Here is a 26694-nt window from a genome sequence, read left to right as displayed (position 1 = left end):
ACACCTTCCTACAGAATAGCCGGTGCCCAGGGAGCATGGCCACTGCTCCCAACTCACAGGAGCTGGCTCAGATTAGAGATTCCTTCTCCTCTGCTGCTGAAGCCCTTTGAAATGTGTTTATATTACCAGGTGGGAATAAAAAGTCAGAATTTTATTGGTATTCAGCCAGGGAATTATTCTGATTTGAAAACCCTTATGTGACTTGGTTTTTTTCATCGTGCAAGCAAAAAGCAAATGGGGGCACTGAAGTGGGCATGGAGAAATCAGCAGATCAGGATGCTTGGCCATCCCAGCTCCACAGGGCTTTCTCTCTGGAGGTTGTCCAGTGTGGCGTGTCACACCAAACCCTTTTGGTTTCAATGCCCATTGTATTTTCCTGAAGTGTCAGTAGGTTTTCCCCACCAAGTCCACATGCCAGGGCCCCCTTTTGTGCTACCTCCCTGCTCCGTGCCCACGCCAGATGATCTGCTTAACACGGTTTGGTGAACATGCCTTCTAATGAGGCAGTCACAACCCCAGCATTGCTGCCTGGGAGTGTTTCTGCAGCGACACTGCTGCAGTTCATGCCTCTCAGAGCTATTTTCCACCACAGGGACTTCATCAGTACCGGATAAATTGGGAGCCTGGAGCAGCTCCCTTTGCCATCCTCCTTTGAACTCATTAGTGAAGATGCCAAGGCTTGACTGGATATTTAGTTTGCTGGCACTTCCTTAGGCCTCTGTGCCCTAAATAGCACTCAGCAGTCATTTATCATTGCAGCCCATGTCCTCCAGGCAGCACGCTTTCGCATAGCTGTATTTATAGCCTTGTCAATTTTCATTCTCTTTTTCAGAAACAGAAGTACTGATATCCTCTGCTGAAACTTCCTGTCGTAGCTGCCACCCACCTGTGGTTCAATAAACACCAGCCACCTCTCAAGCAAAGTTTGTCACAACATAATCTTCTCTCTCCCTTTATCTCCACTAGCTGTGGCTGCTCTTGTTCTGGAAGCTACTCTCATTTCTGTGCTACTGGGCACCAAACTGGCTTACCCAGTGGATGCAGAACTTTACTAACCCTTGAACCTCACATCTCTCCTGTCACAGAGTCATAGAATTGTTTAGGCTAGAAAATACCTCCAAGATCAAGTCCAGCCATCCACCCAGCACTGTCATGTTCACCACACGTTTTGATTTGTGTCACTGGGTTTGACTGCCCAGAGGACAACAAAACCACCGTGTGTCCATCTGGGAGCGAAGAGTGAGAGAGGCTGTGGCAAAAGGCTCAGTGCTACAGCCTGATTCCCAGCTTCCCTGCGTGGGGGATCCTGCAAACTCCGCAGCTGGTTTGGCAAACAGCCCACGGGACCATCTCTTTCTCCAGGAATCACAGCCCTGCTCCAACGCTCCAGCTCGAGAGATTGGTCTAATTAGAGAAGGGCGCTTCTCCTTGCTTGGGGACTCTCAGGTCCCCAGCCCACTTAAAGCTCCACATAAGACCATTAGCAAGACAACGTGCCTCCCCAGAATGACACATCCACTCACACGCTTGGCAGACGGCCAACCAGATGTAGCCAAGCTGTCTGGAGGTGCCAAACACAACAATTAACAGTGGCTTTGTGGTGGGGTTGGCAATGGCAGCTGCAAACTGCAGGCACATTTGGCTGCCCACCTTGCTTCCAGGCATGGCATAGTCCTCTTGCACCTCTCTTCCAAGAGACACTGCCAGGGATCAAGGAGATCACAGCAAGGGTCCCTTGGTGCCAAACAGCTGCAGGACCTCAGTGACTAACCAAAAATGAAGTCCCATGGTGAAGAGCACCAGCTAATATGTGCCTCAGCTAAATCACTGAATATTGTACCTTATTGCTTCCCTTTCTAAGTGCTGTATCTCTTTGGGTTTTCTTCATGCTGAATCGAGCTGCAGTTCTGGAAACACAGTCATTTCATGCAGGTGAACAGCCCTTTAGAGTTTGGGAGAGAGGCTGCCACGTTCCTTGCATGCTGCAGCAGGCACAAGCTGCTTTATTAGGTCTTAATTACATCCTTGCTATCCAAAATTCTTAAATTTGCCACTAAAGACAGAAACAAAAATGTCACATGTTTGCAATTCAGATATTTGCAGCCGTGAATATACTCACACACACATTTACTAATGGATACACTTCTCCTCTAATTTTCCCCCCCCTAGACATTTGCAAAAGCTTTTTTCATATTCCCATCACACCTTTAGCAAGCAGTAAGCCATTCTATGTTTTATTGCTCTTATCTCTGAAAGCTTTTATTGACTGCATGTTGGTTTTGTCTCCTCACCTTTTCCATTTCCCATCCAGCTTTTTTCTGTTTGGTTTGGGTTTTTTCTTTTTTTCCCTTCTGTTGTTGTTTCAAGCCTTTGAATCTCCAAGAAGTCCCTTGCGGAGCTATTTTGATTATTCCTCAATGCAGCAGCTGAGAAATCCTGGAAGAGCGAACAACAGGAACAATAAAGAAAAGCAAAAGCAGAGTTGGCTCCAGAATGCATTTGGATTAATGGGTGGGGAGTTCAGTAAGTTATTGAACTACCTGGATGAAGAATTAATATCAAAACCTATTTTGCCTTAGTGCCAGACTCTCATTTAAGAGCATTTAGGAGCCGTAGATGTTTTAGGGATGAGCTCTGAAGCTGCTTCTCTGTATGTTTGTTGCTTCAAGGAGAGGGATGAGCCACTTCTCTCTTTACATAGCAAGTGTCTGCAGGACTGGGGCCATCCTCCCTGCTGAACCAATGAGCAGTGCCTGGCAAGCCCATTCAGAGATGAGTTTCTGTTTCTGCCCTCACACCCACCCTGCAGCAGCACCCCCAGCAAACCTTTAGCCCAGGTACACTGGGTGACCCAGCCGGTTTACTCTACTCTGCCTAAAACTAGGCACAGAGGTCTCCCTTTCTTGGTGCGGGTGGCTGGTGGCCCTCACACTGCAGGTCTGGAGATTTGGGTCTCCCCTCCCCGTGAGCCTGGGATATCCCTCTCCCCAGCTGTACGAGCAGGACCTCACCTGGCTGCCTCAGAGGTCACGGATGCACCGGAGGTTTGGCCAATTTGCTGAGCAGGTTTGCAGCCCAGACAGGCATTGTGGGGCTCCAGCACCAACAAGGGCAGGAGGAGCCCCGAGTGCACAGGCAAACAAGAGCAGCTACCTGTTGTGCTTCAATGCCAGCTGCTGTTGGAGCCGCTGGAGTGAGAGACTTTATGAATCTCTGAGACATGAAACCACTAAGAGCTCAGTTTTGATCCCACTACTTTGAAAGGAGTCCTGGAATTTTCCAAAGCAACCAACTCTCATCAGAGGTTGGAGGCTGCCACTTTGCCCATTTTCACTTTGCTTGGGAACTCTTAAGTTGTGCGTCTGGAAATGCCCAGCCATCTCAAGGAACCTCAGTTTTGGATGACTGAGCTTGTGGCTGCTTTTGGAAACAAACAAAAGTGGCTTCCCAGGATATTTTGGTGGCTGGTGGCCGCCTTAGTTCTGTAGTAACCACAAGGGTTTTGTGCAGAAGCATTTCTGTAACTTCTGAAGTGGGAGGGGTGGGGTTGTCTGCCCTTCCAGAACCTCTTGCTCTCTGAGTCTTGACTTTCCTTGTTTCCAGTCCTTTGGACATCAAAATAGCTGGTTCACTGAGGACCTTGCTCTGCAGAAAGGGCCTGGTGTTGTTCTCCACCATCGATTTTCTTCTGTAAGGAAGAGAAAAACTCTTTGCCCAGCTCAGGCAAAACTAGCAGAAGAAATGCCAAGTTTCTAGGTCGTGCTGGTTTTGAGAGACGAGACAAAAAAGAGAAAACTCCTTAGAAGACTCTTGAAACACCTAGCAGCGAGAGGGCCAAAGGCCAAGCATTGCACACCCCAGAAGATTGAATCCTCTGTCACGTGCCTTGGAAATGCCTTGTCCCTCTCACAAGGCTCCTGCTGTTTGCACCCCAGCAAGCCCGTGGGTGAACTGATGCCTGTTTGGTGGAAGCCTAGAGGGGAAGATTCACCTCCAAGCAAGAAATCGTAATGCTGCCTCTGTCCTATCTGCCCTGTCCCTCTAGAGCATTCCCATCCTTTTTCTTTTCCATGCTCCACTGGAGTCTAATCCTGCATGCTGAAAATTTCTCATGCATTTTGCTCTTATTCCTTCAGGGCATCTATTTTCTCTTTCATTCTGTCTGGCTGTTCAACAGCCTGAACTCAGTTACTGTAATCCCTCCATCTTCAGTGATGTCCTCAGCTCCACATAATAAATATTTAACAGCTTACACGTATCTTGGGGTTCTTATGCAAGGGCTCCAAATAGCTTTATGGTTCATACGTACATGGGGCTCACTTTATTCCCCAGCAAAATACTGCCACCGATGAGACAGCAGTTGTTTAGCAACCTACAGTGACAACACAAAATCGTTAAGACGGAAAATGAAGATAAATATCGTATCCATTTGAAACTCCAGGAGGGGATTTGAGTTGGCAGAATATAAGTACTCATACTGAATTTTTGCCAGAATGCTTTGAATAGCATTCCTATGCTTACAGAAAGAGCTGTAGGATTTAAAATACCTAACCTGTCCCTGGCGGTTTATTTACAACTCACATTAAGGGCATGGATGTTTTAGGGTGCCAGCAATGCTCTTCACAGGAGAAAAGCGAGTCACTTGAGTAATGAACTGTATAGGATTACTCTAAAGCCCTTCCTCAGACATTCTGAGGAAGGAAAAAAATCAGATTACTTTGTATAAACAACTATCCGTCGTCTATCAAATTATATTTATATCTTTTAGGCAGATTCACTCTTCTGCTATGGCTATCTCCACCCTGAGAAGACACCAGGCCAGTTGTGGCATTTTTTCAGTTATGCCACAACTCTTGGATCTCCTAACACTAAAAGCCCTAATGTGGTGGAGGTTAAAAAAAAAGAGGAGAGCAGAGAGGAACACATTCCTTCCTCTTCCAAGCATGGTGGCTGAGGGAGCAGTGTAGGAGAATCCTAGGAGGGCAGGGAGAAGGAACTCTGCAGTGCAGACCTGAGATATTCTAGAACACTTTGTTTTATTGCAAGGGTCGTGGGTAAAAGGGCCTTGCCTTCAGCCACCAGCCTGGGCTGAAGGGAAGCCCCAAAGAGAGAGGGAGAAAGAACAGGAGGGTGAGAGCTGAGAGAGAAGGGAGCAAGAGAGCAAAGGGCAGGGGGAAGAGAGCAGGGGGAAGAGGGCAAGAGAGAGCAAGAGTAGGGGGAAGAGGAAGAGGTAAGAGTAGGGGGAAGAGGAGGAGAGCGAGGTCCTTGTTACAATCCATTATATCTCCTTTTGTGATGAATAGTCTAATTTACAGTGACCAACCAATATAAGACACAAAATCCTACAGAATCTACATCCAGCCTATATGAACTACTACATTACCGTACTGTGTTATATTTTAAACTCTAAAAACTACTCTTTAGACTTTTCTGTTTTGCTACATTGACCTTTGGATCCCTTAGCCAGCAGAAAGGTATTGTTCAATCCAAAGGGATTCTCCTTCAGCTAACTGGATTATTGTTTTCAGGTTATATAGTAACTAAGACTCAGTATCCTACAACTCAAAGTAAGCTTTCATTTCTATTTCGATTATAGGTTTCATATTTTTAGAATCTTTTGCTAAGCAATCATATTTATAAGGCTTCCCTGATTCATCTTCCCCAACAGAGCAGGGACTCTTGTTGAGGATGTTGCATTACCCTTACATGATCCAGGGACCATTGGTAGCATCAAGTGGCACTCGTTCACCATATGCCTCTTCCCTATTGGAAAGTTCAGGTGTGACAAAAGCAAGAAAGTGAATGGGAAAAAACCAGCGTATCTTAGCTTCAACAGATGCCTTGGCTGGGGAAGGAATCCCAAGCCCTGTGTGACTTAGCCACAGGCCATGTACTGGAGCTGAGCATTAACTGCTGGCCATGACCCTTCCTACCTATTTTCTGCTATTTAAAGATTTTGTTATAAATGGGTGTGTTGTTCAGCTAAGGGAGAGCTTAAAATAAAGATGTCCCTGGTGATCCTTTAGCTACAGAGATGCTGAGAACCTCAGTTTTAGGTGGCATCCAAAGGTCTGTTTCACTGGCATGAGCACCTCCAACGACTCTCAGCCAGTGACCAGAGCTCAAGAACATGCAAAGTATTCCCACTACTCCCATTCTAGGGATAGAACTTCTCATTCCTACCCTTGCCTTGCAGGGGAATAGCTCTTGAAAAAATAATACTAGCTGCCTTTAAGACAAATTTATCCTCCAAATTCAGATCTTAATTTGTCAGCTTCTCTCCAGCAGTCCTGTGAAGGATAGCCACGCTGTTTTTCTGTGTCTGTGTCTTTACATTTCTAGTGGTTTTCAATTTCACTACAATGCAAAAAGGCCCCTGCTGGTTTCTAGAGATTGCTCTGGTTCTGTCCTCTTCCAGCCACTCCTTTATTTTAAAGGAGCAGGGGACAGAAGGTTTTTCCACTGTTGTTACAACCTGCATCTTCCCTCTCTCCCTGAGGGCCATATTAAGTACTGATACTGGCTCCTGAGCCTCCTGCCCCTTGTACACAGTGTTCAGTCTGTTCCTTTGACCTGGACTCCTAAGCCATGGCTTACAGAGCACGCACAGAAAAACTTCTTTCCTCATCTTTTTCCCAGTGGCTGTACAGGCACAGCTTAGTATGATCCACCTGCTCTTATCCACTTTATTTTTTTGTACTTCCTAAACTGGTAATGATGCCTAAGGATCAGTTTGTTTTGCATGATCTGCTTTATATAAGTGTGTTGGCAATTCTTAAACTTTTATCTGGAGCATCTACTAGCTGGAATATTTCCCATTGGAACAATTCTTGGTATAAGTTCACAAATACCAGAGATAAATGGGGTGGGGGAATAAGCAAGATAAACTTGTTTATACAGCTATTGAGATCTGTGCCACATTAGGGAACATAGAATAGGACAAAAGCTTTTCAACACCATTTTAGTCCATACCAGGATCAAATTATATCATTAAATAGCCACATAGCAATCTGGAGGATAGGACCCCCAGGTCAAATGACATTTTGGAGCAGCCTTGGACAGCAAGGCCAGGGCACAGATATCTGAATTCTCTGCTCCTTGCAGGGCAGAGGCAAGGGCTGATGACAGGATTGTGGGACTGCCAGCCGCTGCCATGTTCAGCCTTGGGGACAAGGCACCAAACCTCCGGCAACTCTGCTGCCTTTGCCTCCACACCACTGAACGCCACCTCCCTGGCAGGGCTGGAAGGCTCTCGACAGGAGGAGCCTGTGCTGGCACGTTCAGCACAGCCAGCCTCCCTGGGAACTACAAGGGGTCCAAGCTTCTGCAGGCACTCTACAGCACACAGCCCTGCAGGGCAAAGCCGTGCCAGCAGGATCTGGAGGGGGCACAGGCAGAGAGCCTGCCCCCTACACAAGGGATCCCCGCTCTGTCTTCCGAGGAAATGGGCATTTCTCACCACTCTGATCCTGCCCACGTATTTCTCAGTGAACTCAGGCCTTGCCTCTGGGCACTCAGTGCTGCTTAATTGATCCAAAGGGAAAAATCCTCCTCTCCTATTTTCCAGGCTGGCATGCCACAAGTACCTCAATCCTGCACACCACATATCAGGGCTTGGCTACTCACTGGCCTTACTCACACCATCCCATGCTTCATCATCCTAACCCCCTGTCATTCCCCTTTTTCCTAAAGTGACAAGCCTGGACACAAATATAAACGCAGGAAAGAGCCCTTTCTCCTCTGATCCCTTTTAGCACTCTCCTGGCTTCGCCTGGTGTCTCATCGCAGCGCCCCAGAGGTGCCAGGCGCTGCGGGTCATGCCCGAAGCCTCCCGTGCTCGCTGGGGAAAGGCTCGCAGGGAGCGAGGCAGGCTGAGACGGCTGGTGCCGGTCGGGAAGAGCCTCGCTTGCCGCCTGCCGTCAGAAATCTGCACTGAAGGGGAGGATTGCCGTGTCCCGACGCAACTTCAGGCCTGGGCTCACGCCGGTGTGCAACTACCAGGACCGCTCCTCTCGTCACTGCACACCTCCCCACTCCGACACGACAGTGCCCATCTGCATCTTCAAGGGCACCACGGCAGAGCTGTGACTTCCAGCTGTGCACTACCAGGTGCCTGTACAGGGAAACTTCATGAGAAACTCCACCTGCCCTCTACACCTTTCTAGATGGCCTACGTTATGGGGAAAACCCATGTATTTTACCTACAAAAAGCAATAACTTGTATTTATGGCTTAACTCTAAACCACAATTCAGTGCCAAAGCTCGGCAAATTAGTAACAAAGAGCTTATGCTTTTAAATCACCTGCAAGGCTTCAGGCTACTTTTTCAGCAGAAGCTTTCCTCCTGCAAGGTGCAAGCCTTTGTTCAGGAGGAATAGAAGGTTTCACCAGGAGGAGCTGTCACACCCACACACAACATTATATGGAAGAGAGCAAGCCACACAGATGCTGATGACTGTAGCTATAAGTTATTTATTCTGCAAAATAGAGGTATCTTCTATGGAGTTGAACACTGGAATCACAGCATTATGAACTGAGTTGTGGAAACATTATGACAGCACACACACACACACACACACACACACACAGAGGCACACACATGTACACGTACACACACGCACACACGCAGCCTTCGTATGGGCTCGATTCCTGCATGATCCACGAGGAGCCCTCTCTGCACTTTTATTTGCAAAAACCTGCAGTGAAGGCTGCATTCAAGACCCATTCCCCTATTCACAGGGCTTCCCAGGGCTGGGCAGGATTGGGAGCACGGCACAGGCAACATGTGTAGTGCACAAGATCCCCTGCTCAGTGTGCAGCACATCCTGGAGAGGAGTTAGCTCTGGGCAGAACACAGCCCTCAGTGGAACACTCTCACTCTTGCCTCAGTCTTTGCTGACACAGATGAGGATGAGGTGTCTGCAGGAGACAGATACACACTAGGACACAGTCAGTGCTCCCTGCTCGCCATGGTCCATGTTCCAAAGCCGGTAAAACTCTGCAAAATCCACGTAGGGCTCCACACGCCCATCCTCATCTGGCTGGAGCGAGTGGGCGGGTCGGGAGCGGAAGAGACCTCCATCTGAACTCGAGCTGCTGCTCTGTGTGTGAGTATTGGTCGACTGCAGCGTCACAGTTGGGCTTTGGCTAAGGAGGGAAAAAGAGAGAACCTAAACAACTTTATTCTACTCCACCTGATGCACTGGACAAGAAAAGCACCAGAACAGCACCAGTTTCTTCACAGATCAAGTTATCCTAACAGACAGGTTAAAAGTTGCAGTCACTTGCTCTATGAGAGCACTAAAAGTGTTGAGAACTTCTTGGAATTGACGGGTACCACAGGTATCTGATTCACATTAACTGGAAGGCCTTAAGTACAACCAGGCGTCTGAAGAACAGAGAGGAAGCAGAAAAAACCAGGCACGCACTCTGCTGGCCTCCCCGTACCCAGAACAGTATGAGCTTTACGGGAAGAGTCTGGCAGCCAGGAAAGTTATTCTTGCATGACCTGTGCTGCAGCCAAAGCAGCTTTAGTGCGTCAGCCTCATTGTTTCTGGAGCTACAGAGCACAATACCCACAGCGCTTCTTCACTGTGCAGTGTGTACATACCATGCTGTGCCAAGGGCCCAGCAAAACCATAGCCACTAACTAGTATGACCCTGCAGAGTGGATCCAAAAAGGACCCAGTTCTAACTGTTATCTACTTTTTGTTTTCCCTGAGCTGTGCCTGTAAGCAAATCGACTTCAGCTCAGCCTCTCCCAAGAGCCTTACAGGTGATCTGCAAAATCCTTCTTCCTTACTGAAATGAAGGGCACCCACACTCTCTCTGTGCACAGCACCCAACACACTTGGCACATGAGATCCAAAGGGCTGCTCGCTGCCAGAATGCCTTCCATGAACAGCAGCAGATGCTGCTCTCAAGGCATGTCGCCAGAGCTGGCTTCAGAGCTGTTGCTTCACTCATTCCCACTCCTCACACAATCACTTTCCAGCTAACACATTATGCTGGCTGTCAATACTGTAGTGGGGGGGAACACTCCAAATAACGGACTGACTGACAGGTAACTAACAGCTGTCTCTGCTTTTCAACCACTTCATACAGCGTGAGGTGCAGGGAAAACTGTGGGTAGCAAGAGAGCACTACTTTACTTAGTGAGGGTGGGGGTGGCTTCATCCAGAGTTGAGCTGCTGTGGGCACCATTGACCATCTGGCCTTGAGAAGGCATGACAAGAGACAGCATGACACTTGTCTTGCTTGTGCTTTGGGAGCTGGAATATGGCACAGAGACTGGGTAGACACGGCCTCCTGAGAAGGGAGAAAACAGAAGTTATAAAATGCAGTTCAGACATGAGCAACTGGGAGTGCAGCACAGCAGCAAAAAACCCCAAGAATTTGTATCAAAGTGCCTTTGATGCTGTCTTGTATCCTGTCAAATTGCCACAGATTCCACATCTCAAAAGCCAATAATCTGTTTAATAAGAAAATTCCTTGTACACCAACTGCCTCCTGTCCCAATGTGAGGAGAGTGCTGGATCAATCAAGAGATCTTATCTACCTCATCCCATTTTCTTTCATTCTCTCCCCAACTCACCTTGTGTTGGTGTCAGCGTGGGCTGGCTCATCTCACCGAGGGGGTACCCAAAATTCCTCACAAGCAGTGTCATGTCTTCGTGACGGGGACAGAACTTGGACCGCTCCCCACCACTGGCAAAAGTGTCACAGTGAATGCGCTTGACCCGGTCCACCACTGCTTGTGCCACAGCATCCAGGGACGTCTGCTTGGCAAACTCTGTGGCTATCATGGCTGCAATTTCCTGAGCAGAGAAGGGAAAAAAAAAATCACCAGAGGAAAGATTTCTAGGAGATTTTGGAGGAAACTGTTTCCTGCCATCTGATCTAAGAGATTTTATGGCAAGTCATCTGACTGTGATGCTTACCTGCTGATAATGTGCCTCTGTGCCTTGAGTCATCCCACTCCCTTTAATGGGCTAGGCCTAAGGGACAGGCAGCTGCCTAGAAGAACTGGCTTGGCAAAGCAGCTCCCATATTATTAGAGTGGAATGGGGCAGCACAGGCATTCAGCCTGGCCAGCACTGACAGCACAGATGAGGAGGACAGCCTGTATGAGAGCAGGTGATACGACTGGAGTGAGTCAATAGCCACAAGAATGTCTCCCTTGTCAGCAGGCTCACCTGGTTGGCCTGCCCAGGCCCATGAGCTGCCTCCAGCGCTTTGTAGAGCCCTTCTGACATGAGCACCAAGAAGCCTGTCACCCCATCCAGCGAGTGCCCTCCGTGGATTTCAGGCTCTGCTATGATGGGCTTAGATTTAGCAGCACTGGAAAGAGACAGTAATTTATCATTTAATGGTGAGATAGTAGGTGAGAGTGGAGTGATCATGAAGAATGGGAGGGCTTGAAACCCCACCACTGAATTTTTCTGACCTCAGCAGTTCAATATCAGTATAGCCGTATTTGACTTTGTAATCTCCAATGCGCCGAGTGCTTTCCTGCCCACGAATAGTCCCCACTTGTTTTATTTTCCCTGCATCCAAGCCTGCCAGAGAGAAAACCAAAAATGCTTCATTAACTTTGTGAAACTTGCAGAACTTCCTCTGAGAAAAGAAATATCCACAGCTACGTAGAACTCTAAGACAAAATGAGACACTGAAGAATCATCAGCAGCTAAACAGGCAGAAGAGGAATAGCTGTGTTCCAAGGGACATCTCTTCATTAGTTCCAAGCTGGGAAGGAGAGGGAAGGAGGGAGACACACACAGCCCAACAGACATACTCAGAATGCAACAGTTGGCCCTGAGACAAAGTCCACATCCTGGTCCAAAGCCACCAGCAGCAGCTGGCCTGGCTGCACAGGCATTTGCTGAAAAGGCAGGGGAACATCTGCGCCCATCAGCTCTGGACGGTGTGATGGGAGGGGAAGGCAGGAATGAGGAAAACATATGTGAAGGATTCTGCTTGTTCTTCCACCTATAACTGACCCCTGTTTCTAAGCTCCATATGGCAATTTCACTAATACATGAGACTGCAGAGAGAGGCTGTGGAGTCTCCCTCACTAGAGCTATTCAAGAACCTGTACAATGTGCTTGGGGATGACTCCCCTTGAGCAGGAGCTTGGACCAGATGACCCACTGAGGGTCCCTTCCAACTTTACCCATGGTATGATTCTGAGCAAAGGACAACTATCTACAAGAGGCACTGAATTTGCTCAAGCAAATGTGTTCTACTCCTAAAATAAGAACAATGATCAAACAAGTATTTATTTAAATAAACTTATGGAGATATAACTTTGGCAGGGCCTAGGAAGTAACCCCATCTTGAAGAAGATTCTAACAGGGAACACCTGAGTGCTGCTACTATTTGAGGCAGGACTTGGAGCAGATTTCCTCATTGTATCTAGAGCTATCAGCCGGAAAACATTGAGGTTTCATCTAGGGATTACTGTCCTCAGTACAAGGTGAAGGCAGGGGTCCAGCTGAAATTCTCCCTTTGAGGCAAACCAAGCCTTGCTGCACAGATGGCTCCACACCTACCCCAGCAGTAAGACACAAGTCCTCCATCTGCTGCAGACCACAGTTGACTCATCAACATGGCCTGCCTGGCTCATTTGCCAGCTCCTGGCAGGGAGGTACATGCCACTGACAGACACAAACACAGGGAAGCTCACAGGATGCCAAGAAAAGTCATGTCTAAATTAGAGCAACACTCCCAGGGCACTGAACAAGCTGTGATGTGCTGGTTCAAGAACCACAAAAGCACAAGACCTCTCCCATCCTTCCTGCAAAACAAGGGGGTCACAGGCACAAATGCTATCTCCACTATCTCTTATGACTGTGCTTCAACCTAGCCCCAAAACAACCTCCCTTGGGCCTCCAAAACAGCCTGTGCACACTATCTTGTTCCACAGGATCTTCCTTCTGCTGGGACCGTAGGCAGGAGCACCAGTGCTGTTAGGCTGGTACATCTAACAGATCCCTGTTCTATGGACTGCAGCTAAACTCTGCATTTTTAGTAGTAAAAACACTCAAAAAGTCTCTTTCCCTGGATTCTTGTATTCAGTGTTCTGTTTCACAGCACATATCCCTAGCGCAGGAGTAGGAGTAGAAGTGGGAATGAAAGAGAAACAGAGTAAAACAAGACCTAGTAGCAGAAATTACCGCATCGACAGCCTCACCCAATAAGAACATATCTGCCAGGTGAATCTATTGAAGAATGCCACCTTAGATCTACCTATATAAAAGTACAGGAGCAAAGTATCTCAATAAGAAGAATTTGGTACTGGCAATCACACAAGTGGTCTGAGTTAGCTCTAGCCCAAGAAAGCAAACATGTCAAACATTGTAAAGGAAAAAGAAAACTACCTAAAGCAAAATGTCAGCATTATGAGTTCAGTAGTTACTGATGTGAGAGGAGTAAATGCCAGTGCTTGGCCTGGCTCTGTCTGAAGTGTAGCTGCTTTTTTTCAGCAGCAGCTTGTACAAAGGCAAATTAAAATATACAATCCTGAGGGTGAGGCATCACACAGAACTTAAAGCAGCATAACTGAGGTTTGCCTCCACAGGAGCCGTCATACATTGTCTGCTTCACTTCTACCCTCTGGCTCTGTGCTTCCACTCCTGCCTTCCTATCAACTACAGCAACAGCTGGAGGGCAAATCAATGCCACTCTGGCAGCTGGACACAAAAACTAACACTCAAAACTTGAAACAAAAGCACAGTTTTCTGCTGGGTCAGTGAGATGAGCTTAGTCACCCTGCAGCCTCAGAATGGCTAGAAAGGCACAAAAAGAAGGCACTGAACTTGTCATCTAAAAACCTAGTAAGCTACTTTTTGTGGATATTTATTCTTCCTGTGGCTTGAGTATTTCCTGGTGCCCCAGATGAACAGTCATGCGATGTTCTCAGCTAAGAACATGACACCCAAATACTCACCCAGCTGAGAGAAGCGAAAAAGTTCATCTTCATTCTCTGTTGTGTGGTCCACGTTGAGCTGGGTCACCTGCAGCCCATCCACTGTGGACTTGCATAGCAGTGCCCGATTGGTACCTGCAGTGGGAGCAGTGAGATGAGGCACCAGATAGCTCTGCTGTTAACAGGGAGAACATAGCCAAAGGGAAAAGGAACAGAAACAGGAATAAAGACAAAAAAAAAAGAAGATAAAGGCTCATGTACTGTCTCCTCATGGTCTGCAAAAAGCAGCCTTGCTAGCAGCACAGTAAGCCTGCTAGGCAGCTCTCCATCCAGACCTGAGCTGGTAGCACCCAAGAAAGTTCTCTGCTTCTGAGGAAACCTGCATTGCTCCTCTCAACCCGTTTTCCACCTGGGCCATACACACCACATTGGCTAACATCTGCAGGGATGAACAGCCAGGCTGATTTCAAGCGCTTGTGTAAGTAGCAAGCATGTCACTGCTTGGCCACAGACCAAAGACACTGTCCCTAACATTCAGATTTACTTTACTTCTTGGAACCTTTGCCATCCTTAGGAATCCTGAGACTGAGCCACTGACAAAAACCAACTCACCCACATTGGCGATGTAGAGCTTGTTGTTGAGAACAACAGCCACAATAGCCATGGCTCCTCCAGAGATCTCCTGCTCCACAACCTTCAATCTCTCCACAATCTTCTGGTACTGAGGAGGGAGCTGGTGGTGAGGGACACCCTGGAAGCCAAAATGAGGGGGAAGCTTAAACACACAACACAGAAATCACAGCTGGAATAAAAATTCTGTAGAGAGAGTACTCATCTTGACATGTCTTAGCCTTGTTTCATGCCTGTACAAGACATAAAATTTTCTGTTCAATCCTAGCAAATGACACAGCTTTCATGTGATTCTGGAGAGGACAGTCCAGTCCACTTGAAGAACAGAACCCATATTTGCCTAGATGCCATGCAAATTTGAGCCCTTTCCTCTCATCTGCAAGGCTTTGTCTAGAAGAGCCACATGGACAGCCTGAACTACTCTCTGTGATACACTCAGTTCTTTAACTCAGATAACAATTTCAGGTCTAAATAGTGCCAGTATGAACAGTGGGAACTTTGGGAAATGGAGTTGCTTCACTTCATGCAAGCTCCCAGAGGAGAATCACGGAGAAGTAACTTTCACTTAGAGCCTCCCCTGGATCAAACTAATATGCCCAAACCTCATCCAGCAAGCTGGAAGGTGGGACCTCCAGCAAACTCTGCTCTTAAGGTTCCATTACCTCTGGTAGTTGAGACTGCAGGCTGGCCTTCTCTGCCAAAGCATCATCAATGGACTCCAGGAAACTTCTTTCCACCACATCAAATGCCTAAAAAAGTCCATAAAGAGAAACTAAGCTCTTATCCAATGCCTACAGACTTAGGGGCTACCCATCCTCACCTAAGACCAGCTCATAATCACTGTACATACAGACTTTCTAAGGACCACTACAGCACACTGAAACACCATTGTTTCAGCACAACTAGTTAACAGCTTGTAAAAACAATTTGCAACAACTCAAAACAGAAGACAACACCATAAAAATTACATTCACAGCAATGTCAGAGACCTATCTGATCTTGTGTGTTGATCCTGTCACTCAAGAAAGCGCACTCACAAATCCACCTCCCCACACATTAACTTCTCCCCTTCACTCACTGTCATCTCCTTCACAGGCTGACTTGTTCCTACACGTTCAGGGAAGACTGGCTGCAGCTTCCTGGAGAGCTCTCAGCATTGTGCTGACAGAGCCAGGGGACAGATGGAACGAGACAGGAGTGAAACAAAGCGCTACAGATGCTCAGGATGAGTGCAACTGCAACCACCAGATGTTTCCAACCCCCACAGAAACCAGATGCTGCTGCCCTGACGGCAAAGAGGAGGTGGGTAGTGCAAGAAGCAGGAGCTGCTCCCACTCAAAGCTTCTTTACCTGCAGCAGAACTCGACGCACGTCAGCATCGCTGTGATCTGCATGGAGCTGGCCCAGCAGCAGCTCTGCAGAGAGCCTCTGACCCACGAAGTTGGTGACTCGGTTGCCATCATAACCATTGAAGACACCATAGAGGTAGCAGTTGTTCTCACTCCTGTCAAGAGGGCATAGGCAAAGAGGTCACAGATTTCTCTGTAGGACACAGATACAAGTAGCAAGTTCCTCTAGACACTTCTTGCCTGCTCAAGCCCCACTCTCTTCTTCCACAATCCTCTGTGACAAACTGAATAGCTCTTTTCCCTGCCCTCGTGTCAGCAGGATTAGGTGTCCCAGGTGCAACCCACTTACCTGAATTTTAACCAGTTATCTTCCAAGGGGTGACCCTCTGTCCCCTTGCCATCTGCACTGTAGGAACGGTTTGGAGCTGAGCCCACTCCAGAGAGATGACAGGAGGGTAAGTCATCTGTCCAGCTAGGCTGCTGTTCCTAGCAGACAGGAAGAGGAAAGAGACCATGTAAATCCCAAGCAGCACGAAGTGAGGATCGTACAAGTTACCAGTCCACCCCCATCTTCTTCTCAACCCTTCTTCCTTTGCTAATCAGTAGCACAGCCAATAACTCTGCATTTTCCCGCTGCAGAACAGCATCACTTACCACGTCCCTTCCCTCTGAAGCTGAGCTCTAGCTGCACTTCAGCCGCTGTTAACAAGATACCAGACGCAAAATCTGCACACGAGTTTCGCACTCCACGCGGCACAGCGCTAGCTTAGGTATTCCTATGGTGAATCGGATCCTCACGCACCCCTGGCACGGGAGTGCGGGGAAAGCTCTGGATTCTCCCAGAACTACTCAACCAGGACGAGGGGACTGGGGCCTGCTGCTGCAGCCAGCAATCATTGAGACACCCCTGGGGACGCCATCTCCCGCTCGGCCTGCAGATGCCAGCTGTCCCCTCACACAGCGGGGCACCCTGGGGCCCGCAGCACCGGCACGGCTCCCCGCGGCCACCTGCCGCCCACCGTGCGCTGCCGAGCGGCCGCTCAGCGCAGCGCTCGGATCGCCGATCCCGCAGGGCCCGGGCCCCCTGCCCTGAGGCGGCACAGGCGGCGGCAGAGCAGCCAGCCCCCGGCGCACGGCGGGGAGACGTCCCCCTCCCACACGGCAGCGCGGCGGGCGGCTGAGGAGGAGGCCGGCGGGCCGCCGCGCACCCACCTGGGGGGCGCCTATGCACGGAGGGGGGGAAGATGCCACTCACGCTCTGCAGCAGACTCCTCCTCTGCGCCGCCATCTTGCAGCGGGAGCGGCCGCCTCCCGCCCGCCCTCCGCCGCCACGGCCCGGGCCCGCTCAGGCCCCGCCCCGGCGGCTCCGCCAGGGCCCGGCACGGCCGGCGGGGCTGCGGCGCTGGGGTTTGCCCGTGAGACGCCTCCCTGCTGCTCTAGGCCGAGTGCGGGCATCTCCGTTCCCTGCCCATCTCTGTTTCCTGCCCATCTCCGTTTCCTCCCCACGGCCTGCCTGTGTGTGAGGAGGAAGCACCTGTTGGCCGCCACTGCCGGCCGTGTGTGTGTGTGGAGGAGGAGGAGGCGAGAGGGGCAGGGTTGTGAGGATCCTGTATGATCCTGGGATCGTCAGGGTTGTGAGAGGTCTAGGCGGAGTGCAGGTCCTGCTGGTCTAGGCCGAGTGCAGGCATCTCCGTTTCCTGCCCATCTCTGTTTCCTCCCCACGGCCTGCCTGTGTGTGAGGAGGAAGCACCTGTTGGCCGCCACTGCCGGCCGTGTGTGTGTGTGGAGGAGGAGGAGGCGAGAGGGGCAGGGTTGTGAGGATCCTGTATGATCCTGGGATCGTCAGGGTTGTGAGACGCTTTTGAGATGGTCCAGTCCGATGTCCACGCAGCAGTGCCATTGTAAGCCCCAAGCCACATCACCCAGCGCCACATCCAGATGCTTAAACACCCGCAGGGATGGTGACTCCATCACGTCCGTGGGCAGCCTATTCCAATGCCTGACCACCATAACAGAGAGGGGAAAAAATTCTAATATCTGGTCTGAATCTCCCCTGTCTCAGATTGAGGCCATTTCCTCTAGTTCTCTCACTGCGAGTACAGTAGAAAAGACCGGCCCCGATCTCACTATGACCTCTTTTCACGTGTTGTAGAGAGCCATGAAGTCCCTCCTTAGCCTCTTCTTTAGACTAAAAAAAACCAGCTCCCTCTGCTGTTCCACATAGGATGTGTTTTCTAGATCTTTCACAAGCCTTATTGCCCTTCACTGGACCTGCTCCCGCATCTCAATGACCTTTTTACAGTAAGGGGCCAAAACTGAACACAGTCCTTGAGGCGCAGTTGGTACCACGAGTCCTGGATCCTGGGAAATGGGGTCACCCTGAGTGCCAGAGAGCCCTGAGGCAGCCTGGAGTTGAAATGGTTTTCTTAGTAACACATCGTGTTCTAAGCAATCTCTAGGGAAGACTCAGCCCAGGTACCAGCTCTCAGCTGCACCCTGTTCCATGGGTACCACATCCATGGTATCCATGCGTCTCAGCTTGCAGTCTGTGTCCTGCCCTTTCCCTCTCTCTTTTGCAGGCCATAACAAGGATGTAGTTGGACCATGCCCTCAGGGAAGCAGTAGGAAGGTGTCTAGGACAGACGACAAGTGGTTCTCAATCCTCACCACAGTTTGGAACAGTTCTTGGAAGTCTCAAGTCAGGCACAACAGTAAAATCACTTGAGCAATACAGACAAAATCAGAGATCACTGATTTTGCTCTTCTTTAAGATCCTTTCTTGGCAGACATAGACTGTTTCCACCGAATCAGCTCGGGTGGGGGAGGAGGGAAGACACAGGATTCAATCTCATTGCTTTCTCAGTATTTTAAGTGGGCAGAAGAGCCCTCCAAGAGTGTGAATGGCATATCTTAATGTGAGTGATGGCCAGCAGTCAGGCTGTGGCAGCAAGGGCTTGGGGAAGAGCCCTGTATGTTTGTTTCCCTGTGTGTATTGTAGCTGCAGGGGCTCCAACATGAGGGACATGCAGTTTCAGTCATGAGTAGCAGTGCAGTTGTGGTGAGGGTGGGAGTGCTAAATAGTCTTGACTTCCAGCACTGGCTTGATACACTTATTATGACATCTTTGTGGCAGATGTGTTTGATTCAGATGCACTTCAGTAATAACTGCAGTTAATTAACCTCATTCTTTGGAATGATGGCTTTTGCTGCAGGGGTTTCTGCCAGAAGATTCCAGCTTTCTTCCTTGTAAATCCTTTGCCTATTGTTTTGTTACATTTCTTTCTTTGAAATATACAAAGATTACAGACCCTTCCCCTTCATGTAAGGCTTGCAAATATACAGACATTCAACTAGAATTAGGTACACAGGCAGAACTACTTTTCTTAAAGCTTATATTATGCAAAGATAGAAGAAAACGCTAGATTTAGAACCTGTGCCTACAAACAAGTTTCCTCAGATTTAGGCTTCTATATAAGCTTGGTCTCAGTGATGTCATTCAGAGTATTCCTGTGGGTAAAGCTGTGAATAGGTACAAATAATTACATGAACACGTCTGAAGTCTGTATTAGAAGTAGGATGGACAGATTCAGTACTGACAAAGATTTGTTTTCTTGCCAGTTTTAAAAGAAGAATTCCCAGTGCCGCAGAAAAACGCGTAGCTCAGCATTGTCCGTGTCATTAAAAAGCTACAGGCAAGTGTCTTTGCTTTAAAACAGGATGACACTTTTTCAGCACTGCAGCAGCAGCTTATGGTTATTTAATGCCATTGCAGTCATGCACCTTGATGGGCAGTCAGACTCCGTCCTTGCTCAGAGCGACACTGAAATCAGCAAGGCTTTGGGTGTGCCCAGAAACTGTCAGCACCTATTGCATTGCAGGACTGGGAACTCAGAAGTCATTTCTGTCTTCTTCCATCCATAACTGAGTCCTTTTGAGACTAACAAGAGCACATTCTGTGTGAGAGTGTGATAAGGCAGAATGTGAAGTCAATGAGAGAGCAAAACTTTCCTAAAGATACAAGATAGAAAATCTGCCACTTTCCTTGTTTGTACAATGGCTTGTCACCTCTTGCAGTTAAAAATGTGCTCTGTTCCTAATTTAAATATCTGGCTTCATCTCGTAGTCACTAATCTTTGTCATTTGGGTTTATCTTTTTTCTGCCAGTTTGCGCTGGAATGCAGACCTGGTACAAAGAATTTTTTTTCTTGGTGAAAAGACTTGTGCCAGATTCAACCTGGATACTCCTGTGGTTCTGTCACTGAGCCTCTGCCCTAACCTTGAGTGAGTCAATTAACTACTTGACTTGGAAAATAAGCAAATAGTAGGATTTAGCAAATGAGGACATTTGCAGCATTAAATGCATGTTGGTCCAGCATTTCACAGTCCTCCAAAGGAAAGTGTTACAGAAGCTGATGAGCTACTCCATTAATGTCTGCTCATTGAAAGCTTTATGTAGCACTTGGAAAATGAAACAGTGTACTGAGTTTCTGTTGGCTGTATTGATGAAGCTTATTTTAACCTCTATTTATGCTTCTTACTTTCTGCAAATCCTCTCAGAAATTGCCATGCTATATTCCCAAGATCTCCCCAGGAATGCAGGACATCGGTCACTGAACCTCACCATCCCTGCACAAGTGAATGAATTATATGATTCAGTGGCTACCAAATACACAGCTCCCCCTCTCATGTTAAATTCCCACATTTCTCATTCCTCCTTCTCTCTCTCTTTGTAATTAGTCTCTCATTTTCTCTGTCCTCAGTGCTAGGAATTATACATACAGTATTCCTGGTGCCAAACTGTACTGCTGTCTTCCTGTTCTTATGGAAGCTTTCTATGCAGGAAAGAAGAAGCATGGTCACTACTTGGCTGCTGGATGAAAGATCAACAGCATGGCTGAGAAACGTGCCACGGGGAGCAGGGAGCTTGGGGCAACCCCTGCAGAGTGGTCTTGTGCTCAGAAACCAGGGAGCATTTACCAGATTGCTGGCAGAAGCCATCACATCATTTAGTTTCTCCCTACTGATCATGTGTGAGATATGTTTGGGAAGATTTTATTTTTTTCTGTTTTGATGCTAACAGAGGCTGGGGCTGGAAAGGAAAGACATGATCTTTTGGCAAAGCTTGCAGGAGGTGACATGGAAAAAAGGAAGGGTTTCTGTCTTGAGTTGCAATGCAAGGTATAACCAAAAGTTTGTATTCTACTGCCATCTGTTGAAACCAGTTGGGGAGGTGTTTTTCTTTCTCTCTTTCATGACCCATCCTCCCTCCACGGGGATATCCGCTGTTAATGGGCCATTAAGGCTCACTGCATGACTGATTAAATTACGTCACCCCACTGTGAGATGCTCCACCCAGTGGGAGGAGCCAAGCGTTCCAACCTGGATAAAATCTGAGCGTCAGAACACCAAAGCAGCCTGTTTCCACTGGATTCCCAGAGGAAGGTTGGACTCATCTCACCACCACTGCAACTTCAGAGGAAACCACACCCTTTTACAGGATCATCTCTGCTCCAACAGAACCACATCTGTCACTCCAGGAGGACTTAACTGGACTGCTACCAACACCCTGACCAACAGGGTGTCAGGTTGTGTTCTGACTCTGTGTTTTTTGGGTTTTTTGGGGGTTTTTTGGGTTTTTTTGTTTTGTTTCGGGTTTTGGTTTTTTGGGGTTTTTTTGTTTGTTTGTTTGTTTTTTTTTCTTTTTTGTACTACTACATTTTTATTTTTAATATTCCTAGTAAAATACTGTTATTCCTACATCTTTGCCTGAAATCCCCTTAATTTCAAAATCCTAATAATTCGGAGGGAGCAGTTTTACATTCTCCATTCCAAGGGAGGCTCTGGCTTTCCCTGGCAGACCCCTGTCTTTCCAAACCAGGACAGTCTCTCTAACAGAGCCAGCTTGCCATACTTGCTCTGCTCCTACCGCAGACAGAAAGGGATTGGGGAGGTGGGGGTGTTGTGAGCTCCACCCCGAGGTCACCTCATTTATCCTCATTTATCTTTACAAACTTCAGCCTGGTGCTTCCCACAGGTGCCTTAATGTTCCTCACTTCTTTGGAGGCCACTGTTTCCAGGCATGCTGGAAGGGCAGAGAAATAAGATGGAGCAACAAAAGGAACAAGTTGGAAAGCTGGAAACAACAGATTCCTTCCCCGGCACCCTCTAAGAGCTGGACAGCCAATGGGGATAGCTGCTGCCAGAGAAAGGGAGAATGATGAGAGTGTGCTGATCCCCCCAAGAGAGAGCAGAGTTTGTACAGTTTTAGGCCAGATGGATTTTTAAGGGAGGGAAATTGGTTGTTTCATATAATTTTACTGAACTCCTTGATACACTAAACAAGAGTTTCATCTCCTTGAGTTCTGAGATTATGTGAACTTAAAAAAAAAAAAAAAAAAAATTTATAACAGAATTGTTTCTAGATGTCATGGCTGTAGGGAGAAGTTTCAAAACATGACTCATAAGCATATGAAATACCACAAAGCAAAATTCAAGAGATTTCAAATTATTAGAAAACACAAACAAACTTGTAGTATTGGAGTCCTACTCATCTGAAATGCTTGCTTTTGGCAACATCTTGTCTCACCAGTTCTGAACTCCACCTGTTGCCAACAGACATTTTCTTATCTGTAGGTTTGGTACCTTCACAAAACATCCACCCTAAAAGCTGTGACTGTAGGAAGGGTCTTTGTCCAAACAAAGATTAATCATGAAACAGATGGGTCAGTCCACCAACACTTTCGCATATAATGTGATGTGCAGCTGTAGTGTGTGCTCAGTAGTGGCCCCAAGATGGGAGACAGTTTGGAGGACTGGCTAGAGCCTGATCACCATCATGTGCCCCTATTTACTGTCCTCAAACCCCACAAAGGTTAGGAAATGTGATACTCAGGTGACACTCAGTAAAAGGGGATGAGAAGGAAGCTTTAGCTAATCAGCAGCACAGGATGGGATTGTGAATTTCATTTTTATTGCAAAGCCTGTTGAAACAAGATCCTTTTTAGTGGTAGGCTACCAATCACTGACACCCACTGTGGGCAGTGGCCCTGAGAGCTCATTTCCCAGGATTTGATTATGTTTTGAAAGCCTGCAGACGCCCGAGCAATGGTCACACATAGATGAATAGATACAGGCATATCAACAGATCTGCCTTCCCTGAGTGTGGAAATACAGATGTTTATTTTCATATGGATTTGTACCCTATATTCCTGTGAGTCCCCCATCCACACCTCCTATTGCCCCATCCTTTTCACAGTGAGAGTTCACTTCTAACATAGCATGTCAGGTTCCTCAAGTTTTCCTACTGGTTAAGTGAGAGACACTTGATGGTGTGTGTGATTTGAAACTTAGGCCAAGTAAAGCATGTAACCATTAGCTTCCACTCAAACCTCTCAATACGGGCAGGTTTAGGTTTCTTTCCTCCATCCAAGCCCCTGACTGTCACTAAACTTGCCAGCCTGGCCATGCAGGAGCACAGGAGCCAATGGTCTTGTTGTAAACCAAGCTAAAAAAGCCATCCCTCCCCAAAGAAGAAAATCCAGACCACTTTTTTCCATATAGTATGGTTATTTTGAACGTCATAACTTTATTGAGACACCAGTAGTTACCACCTTCACTTTGTTAACCACAAATATATAGGACATTGTAAACACAGGTGCCAAGGTGGCGGGGTTTGCTGTAGTTGAACTTCTGAATGGATGGGGGCAGGGGGAGGAGGGGGTGAAGGGACACTTGGGCTTAGACAAGATCACTCAGAAGATCCTGTATGCGGCAGGCCATCCATGAGTCATCGTATATACGTATATATGTATAGCTTTATATTATACACCTTTTTAAATATATATATATATATATATATACTATACACAGGCAGTAATGTGCAGGGGAAGGAGCAGGGCAGCCCAGGTGGTGTTACAAATGCCACACAGGCAGCAGGGAGTTGTCTGGATGGATGGTTTGAACTTGCTGCATGAAGTGGCCTCTGGGGTTCCTTACCTTGAACCTGCTCTGGGGATGGGAGCTGAGACTCCTGTGGGAACCACCCTGCAATGCTGCCTTGCTGGGTCCTCCCAAGTGCTTGCAAAGGGTACAGGGACAAAGACACCTCCTCCCCTGTGGGAACTGCCAGGAATAACACAGAGAGGAAGGGTGTGTGATGAGGTGATGAACAGGGTGGTGGGGATATGGGTGATCCAGGGATGGGAGCACATCAGGAGGCTGAATCCACAGACAGAACTAGGGCAAGGTTTCATCATCTCTTTGGCCTTCACAGCCTCTGCTTCCACAAAACAGTCCCTTACTTGAGAGCTTCGTAAGATAAGAAGACATCAAGCAGCCATTGCTCCTAACAGGGGATGTGTAATCCTCTGTAATCGGAACAAATGGCAGAGGGGGAAGAAAGCCGCCTTATCATTTTGCTTATACAGCCTTCCCTCTGATCTCCTAATCTCTAGAGTGGGGCTGATCTCACCCACATTTAGAATGTAAAAGGGACATGTTCCAGTCAGGTGCTCAGGTCCCGCCTATGATCACTAGAAATAGGCACCACCTTATCAGAAGCACCTAAGATAAGATAACCAGCCCTTAGGGTAAGTCTGTGTGTCTCAGCAGCTACAGAACCAGCCAAATGCCACTAGAAATTGCATTCTGCATTTTTAAGGGCTACATGTAAACAGAGTCCCACTCCCAGGTCTGAACACCACCAATCCTTTACTGCAAAGCATGAAAGTACATGAACCCAAGCAGAGTTTGTCTTCTCCCATGAGCAAAAGCAAGAAGTTGTCCAAGTATCTGCTGTTGTAGCGTCCTCGTCACATCAATGCTTCTCTTATGACACAAAGCAAGGAGAACAACAGAGAGATGGGAAGTAACCCAAGATGAAGTCACCTGGCTCATGTCTCACTGAAGTGCTGGTTCTGAGGGGGAGGCTCACTCCTGCCTCAATCCCACCTGAGCCCATCAATTGGTTACATGAAAGAAGCAAGCCCAAGAGGATAAAGAAAAGCTTGCTCATTAGTCAGCCCCAAATGGTGTTTAGCCACCTACGTAACTGATGGGAGCAGGGGCATGCAAAATGTTACTGCACCACACCCCAAAACAGAGCCTCGGGTAGATTCCCCCACATCTCCTTATGTGCCTAGTCACTCACATAAGGAGGGACCTCCCAAAAGGTACAACACATTTTTGTGGTGAGGGATGGATACTTACAGCCTCCACCTCCTCTCAGTTCCCTCCCCATACCCCAAAGGAAAGCATGAAGGATGACAGAGATGAGTCTGGGTGAGTACAACTAATTTCTCTCCTCCTCCACCTCATCATTCAATCGTTCTTCTCCTCTGGTGGGAGACAGACAAGAGGGTGTTCCTCCCACATCCAGTCACAACAAACCTCTCTCAATAAAGTAAACCCGCCCCAAACCTAAATATTAGGCTCAACCCACAGAAAATTAAGCTCGAGGGGCTTCCTTCCAAAAAGCACCCCTCCTATTTACAGTATTGCATTCACTCACAGCCACAGAGCAAGGGATGTGTGCCTGTGCCCAGTCATTCCTGCTGTGTCCTTAGGGCTACCTGATCCCCTGCTCCTGTCCTCACCAGCAAGGTGGGGCAAGCCTGGGGAGGACAAGCCATGGGGACAGCCACCAGCAGCACAAGTGTGCTGGTAGGAACAGGGAGAAACAGTACCTGTATACAGCAGAGAACACTGCTCCATTCCCTCTGGGGGCCTGCTGCTCTACAGTTTCTACCCCTTTCCTATCTTTGTGGGGCACTGGGAGGAGGGAAGGACTGGTAACCTTGGTGTCCTCCAGAAGAGATGTTCACACAGCGACAGGCCAGACTTGTGTCCCGTTCTCCCCACTCTTAAGTGGGCTATGAGGAATAGGGCAGATGTGCAATGCAGGCACCAACTGATTTTGGATCTGCTCCTGATCTCTGCTACTGGGACCAGTGTTGCATCAAGCAGGGTGGCTGCCTGGGGGATGGAGCTCCTCACTGCTGCAAGGTAAAGCCTGCTTCTTGTGCTCTAAGAGATGTCTGTGTCCAGGAGAATTGTCTGGGTAGCTATTGCTGAATTATTTTCATTTAGGGGAAATCTGGGATTCTGTCTTCACGCACAGACCTAACTTCTTAACTTGTGGGCTTCCACAGTTGTGTCTTGGAGCAAAATCATGAGGAGTGTGGAATGATACCCATACAAGCTCTATCTAAGAGTCACTGCTGCCACCTAGGCAAGGCCTTAAAGTCAGCCAGGATCTGGGATGCTCCGGAAGAACACTAAGGTATGGTCTATGGCAAGTACAGAAAGACCAGTTTTCAGACAACTCAGTCTGGCCCCAACCAATTCTCTGCATACCAAGGCATCTTCCCTACCTGAGTGGGAGGCAAAGCACAGTCATACAGGGCAGGACCCTTCCCAGCTTGGCTGCATGCCTGTGCAAGAGCCAGACACATGCTGGCCATCCCAGCAGCACTATTTCCAAGTGGGGTCCTGCTCCATTCCCATGTGCTACAAAGACAGTGTCAGCAAAAGACTTTGCACTATTGTAGAGGAACAGAGGAAGGTTCAGCAGGACCTGAGGAGCAAAACTGTCTTTCTTCTCCTTCTGCCCTAGGTGAAATGACAAAGCTCCCCTCTACCCCACGAACCAGCTCAGCTGGGGTTGAAGGCTCTCAGGGCTCTCCAGAAGCCCACCTCTTCCATCCTTCCTCCCTCAGGCACTTTATCTGGGCCCAGAGACTGGGCATGGCTCCCCTCCTGCCTCATCAAACACTGGTCAGGGAAGAGCAGT

General features: G+C 48.2%; 2 protein-coding genes across 2 annotated transcripts in view; one reads left to right on the top strand and one right to left on the bottom strand.

Annotated features, from left to right (window-relative positions):
* The window catches only part of RPL3 (ribosomal protein L3), a 234604-nt gene that overhangs the window by 181340 nt on the left and 26570 nt on the right, over positions 1-26694 (top strand). The window lies entirely within an intron of this gene.
* TAB1 (TGF-beta activated kinase 1 (MAP3K7) binding protein 1) lies at positions 8452-17246 on the bottom strand. The gene is made up of 11 exons (XM_066320049.1): positions 17161-17246; positions 16255-16391; positions 15907-16060; positions 15219-15305; positions 14539-14677; positions 13948-14061; positions 11446-11557; positions 11195-11339; positions 10594-10816; positions 10151-10307; positions 8452-9146 (listed from the first exon to the last, which is right to left on the bottom strand). The coding sequence occupies exons 1-11, from the start codon at positions 17191-17193 to the stop codon at positions 8939-8941; spliced, it is 1509 nt and encodes a 502-aa protein (XP_066176146.1). The 5' UTR covers positions 17194-17246; the 3' UTR covers positions 8452-8938.

Source organism: Sylvia atricapilla, chromosome 5 (genome assembly GCF_009819655.1).
Source record: "Sylvia atricapilla isolate bSylAtr1 chromosome 5, bSylAtr1.pri, whole genome shotgun sequence".
NCBI lineage: Eukaryota > Metazoa > Chordata > Aves > Passeriformes > Sylviidae > Sylvia > Sylvia atricapilla.
Note: the sequence above shows the minus strand (reverse complement) of the source record. Positions and strands in the feature narration are given on the sequence as shown.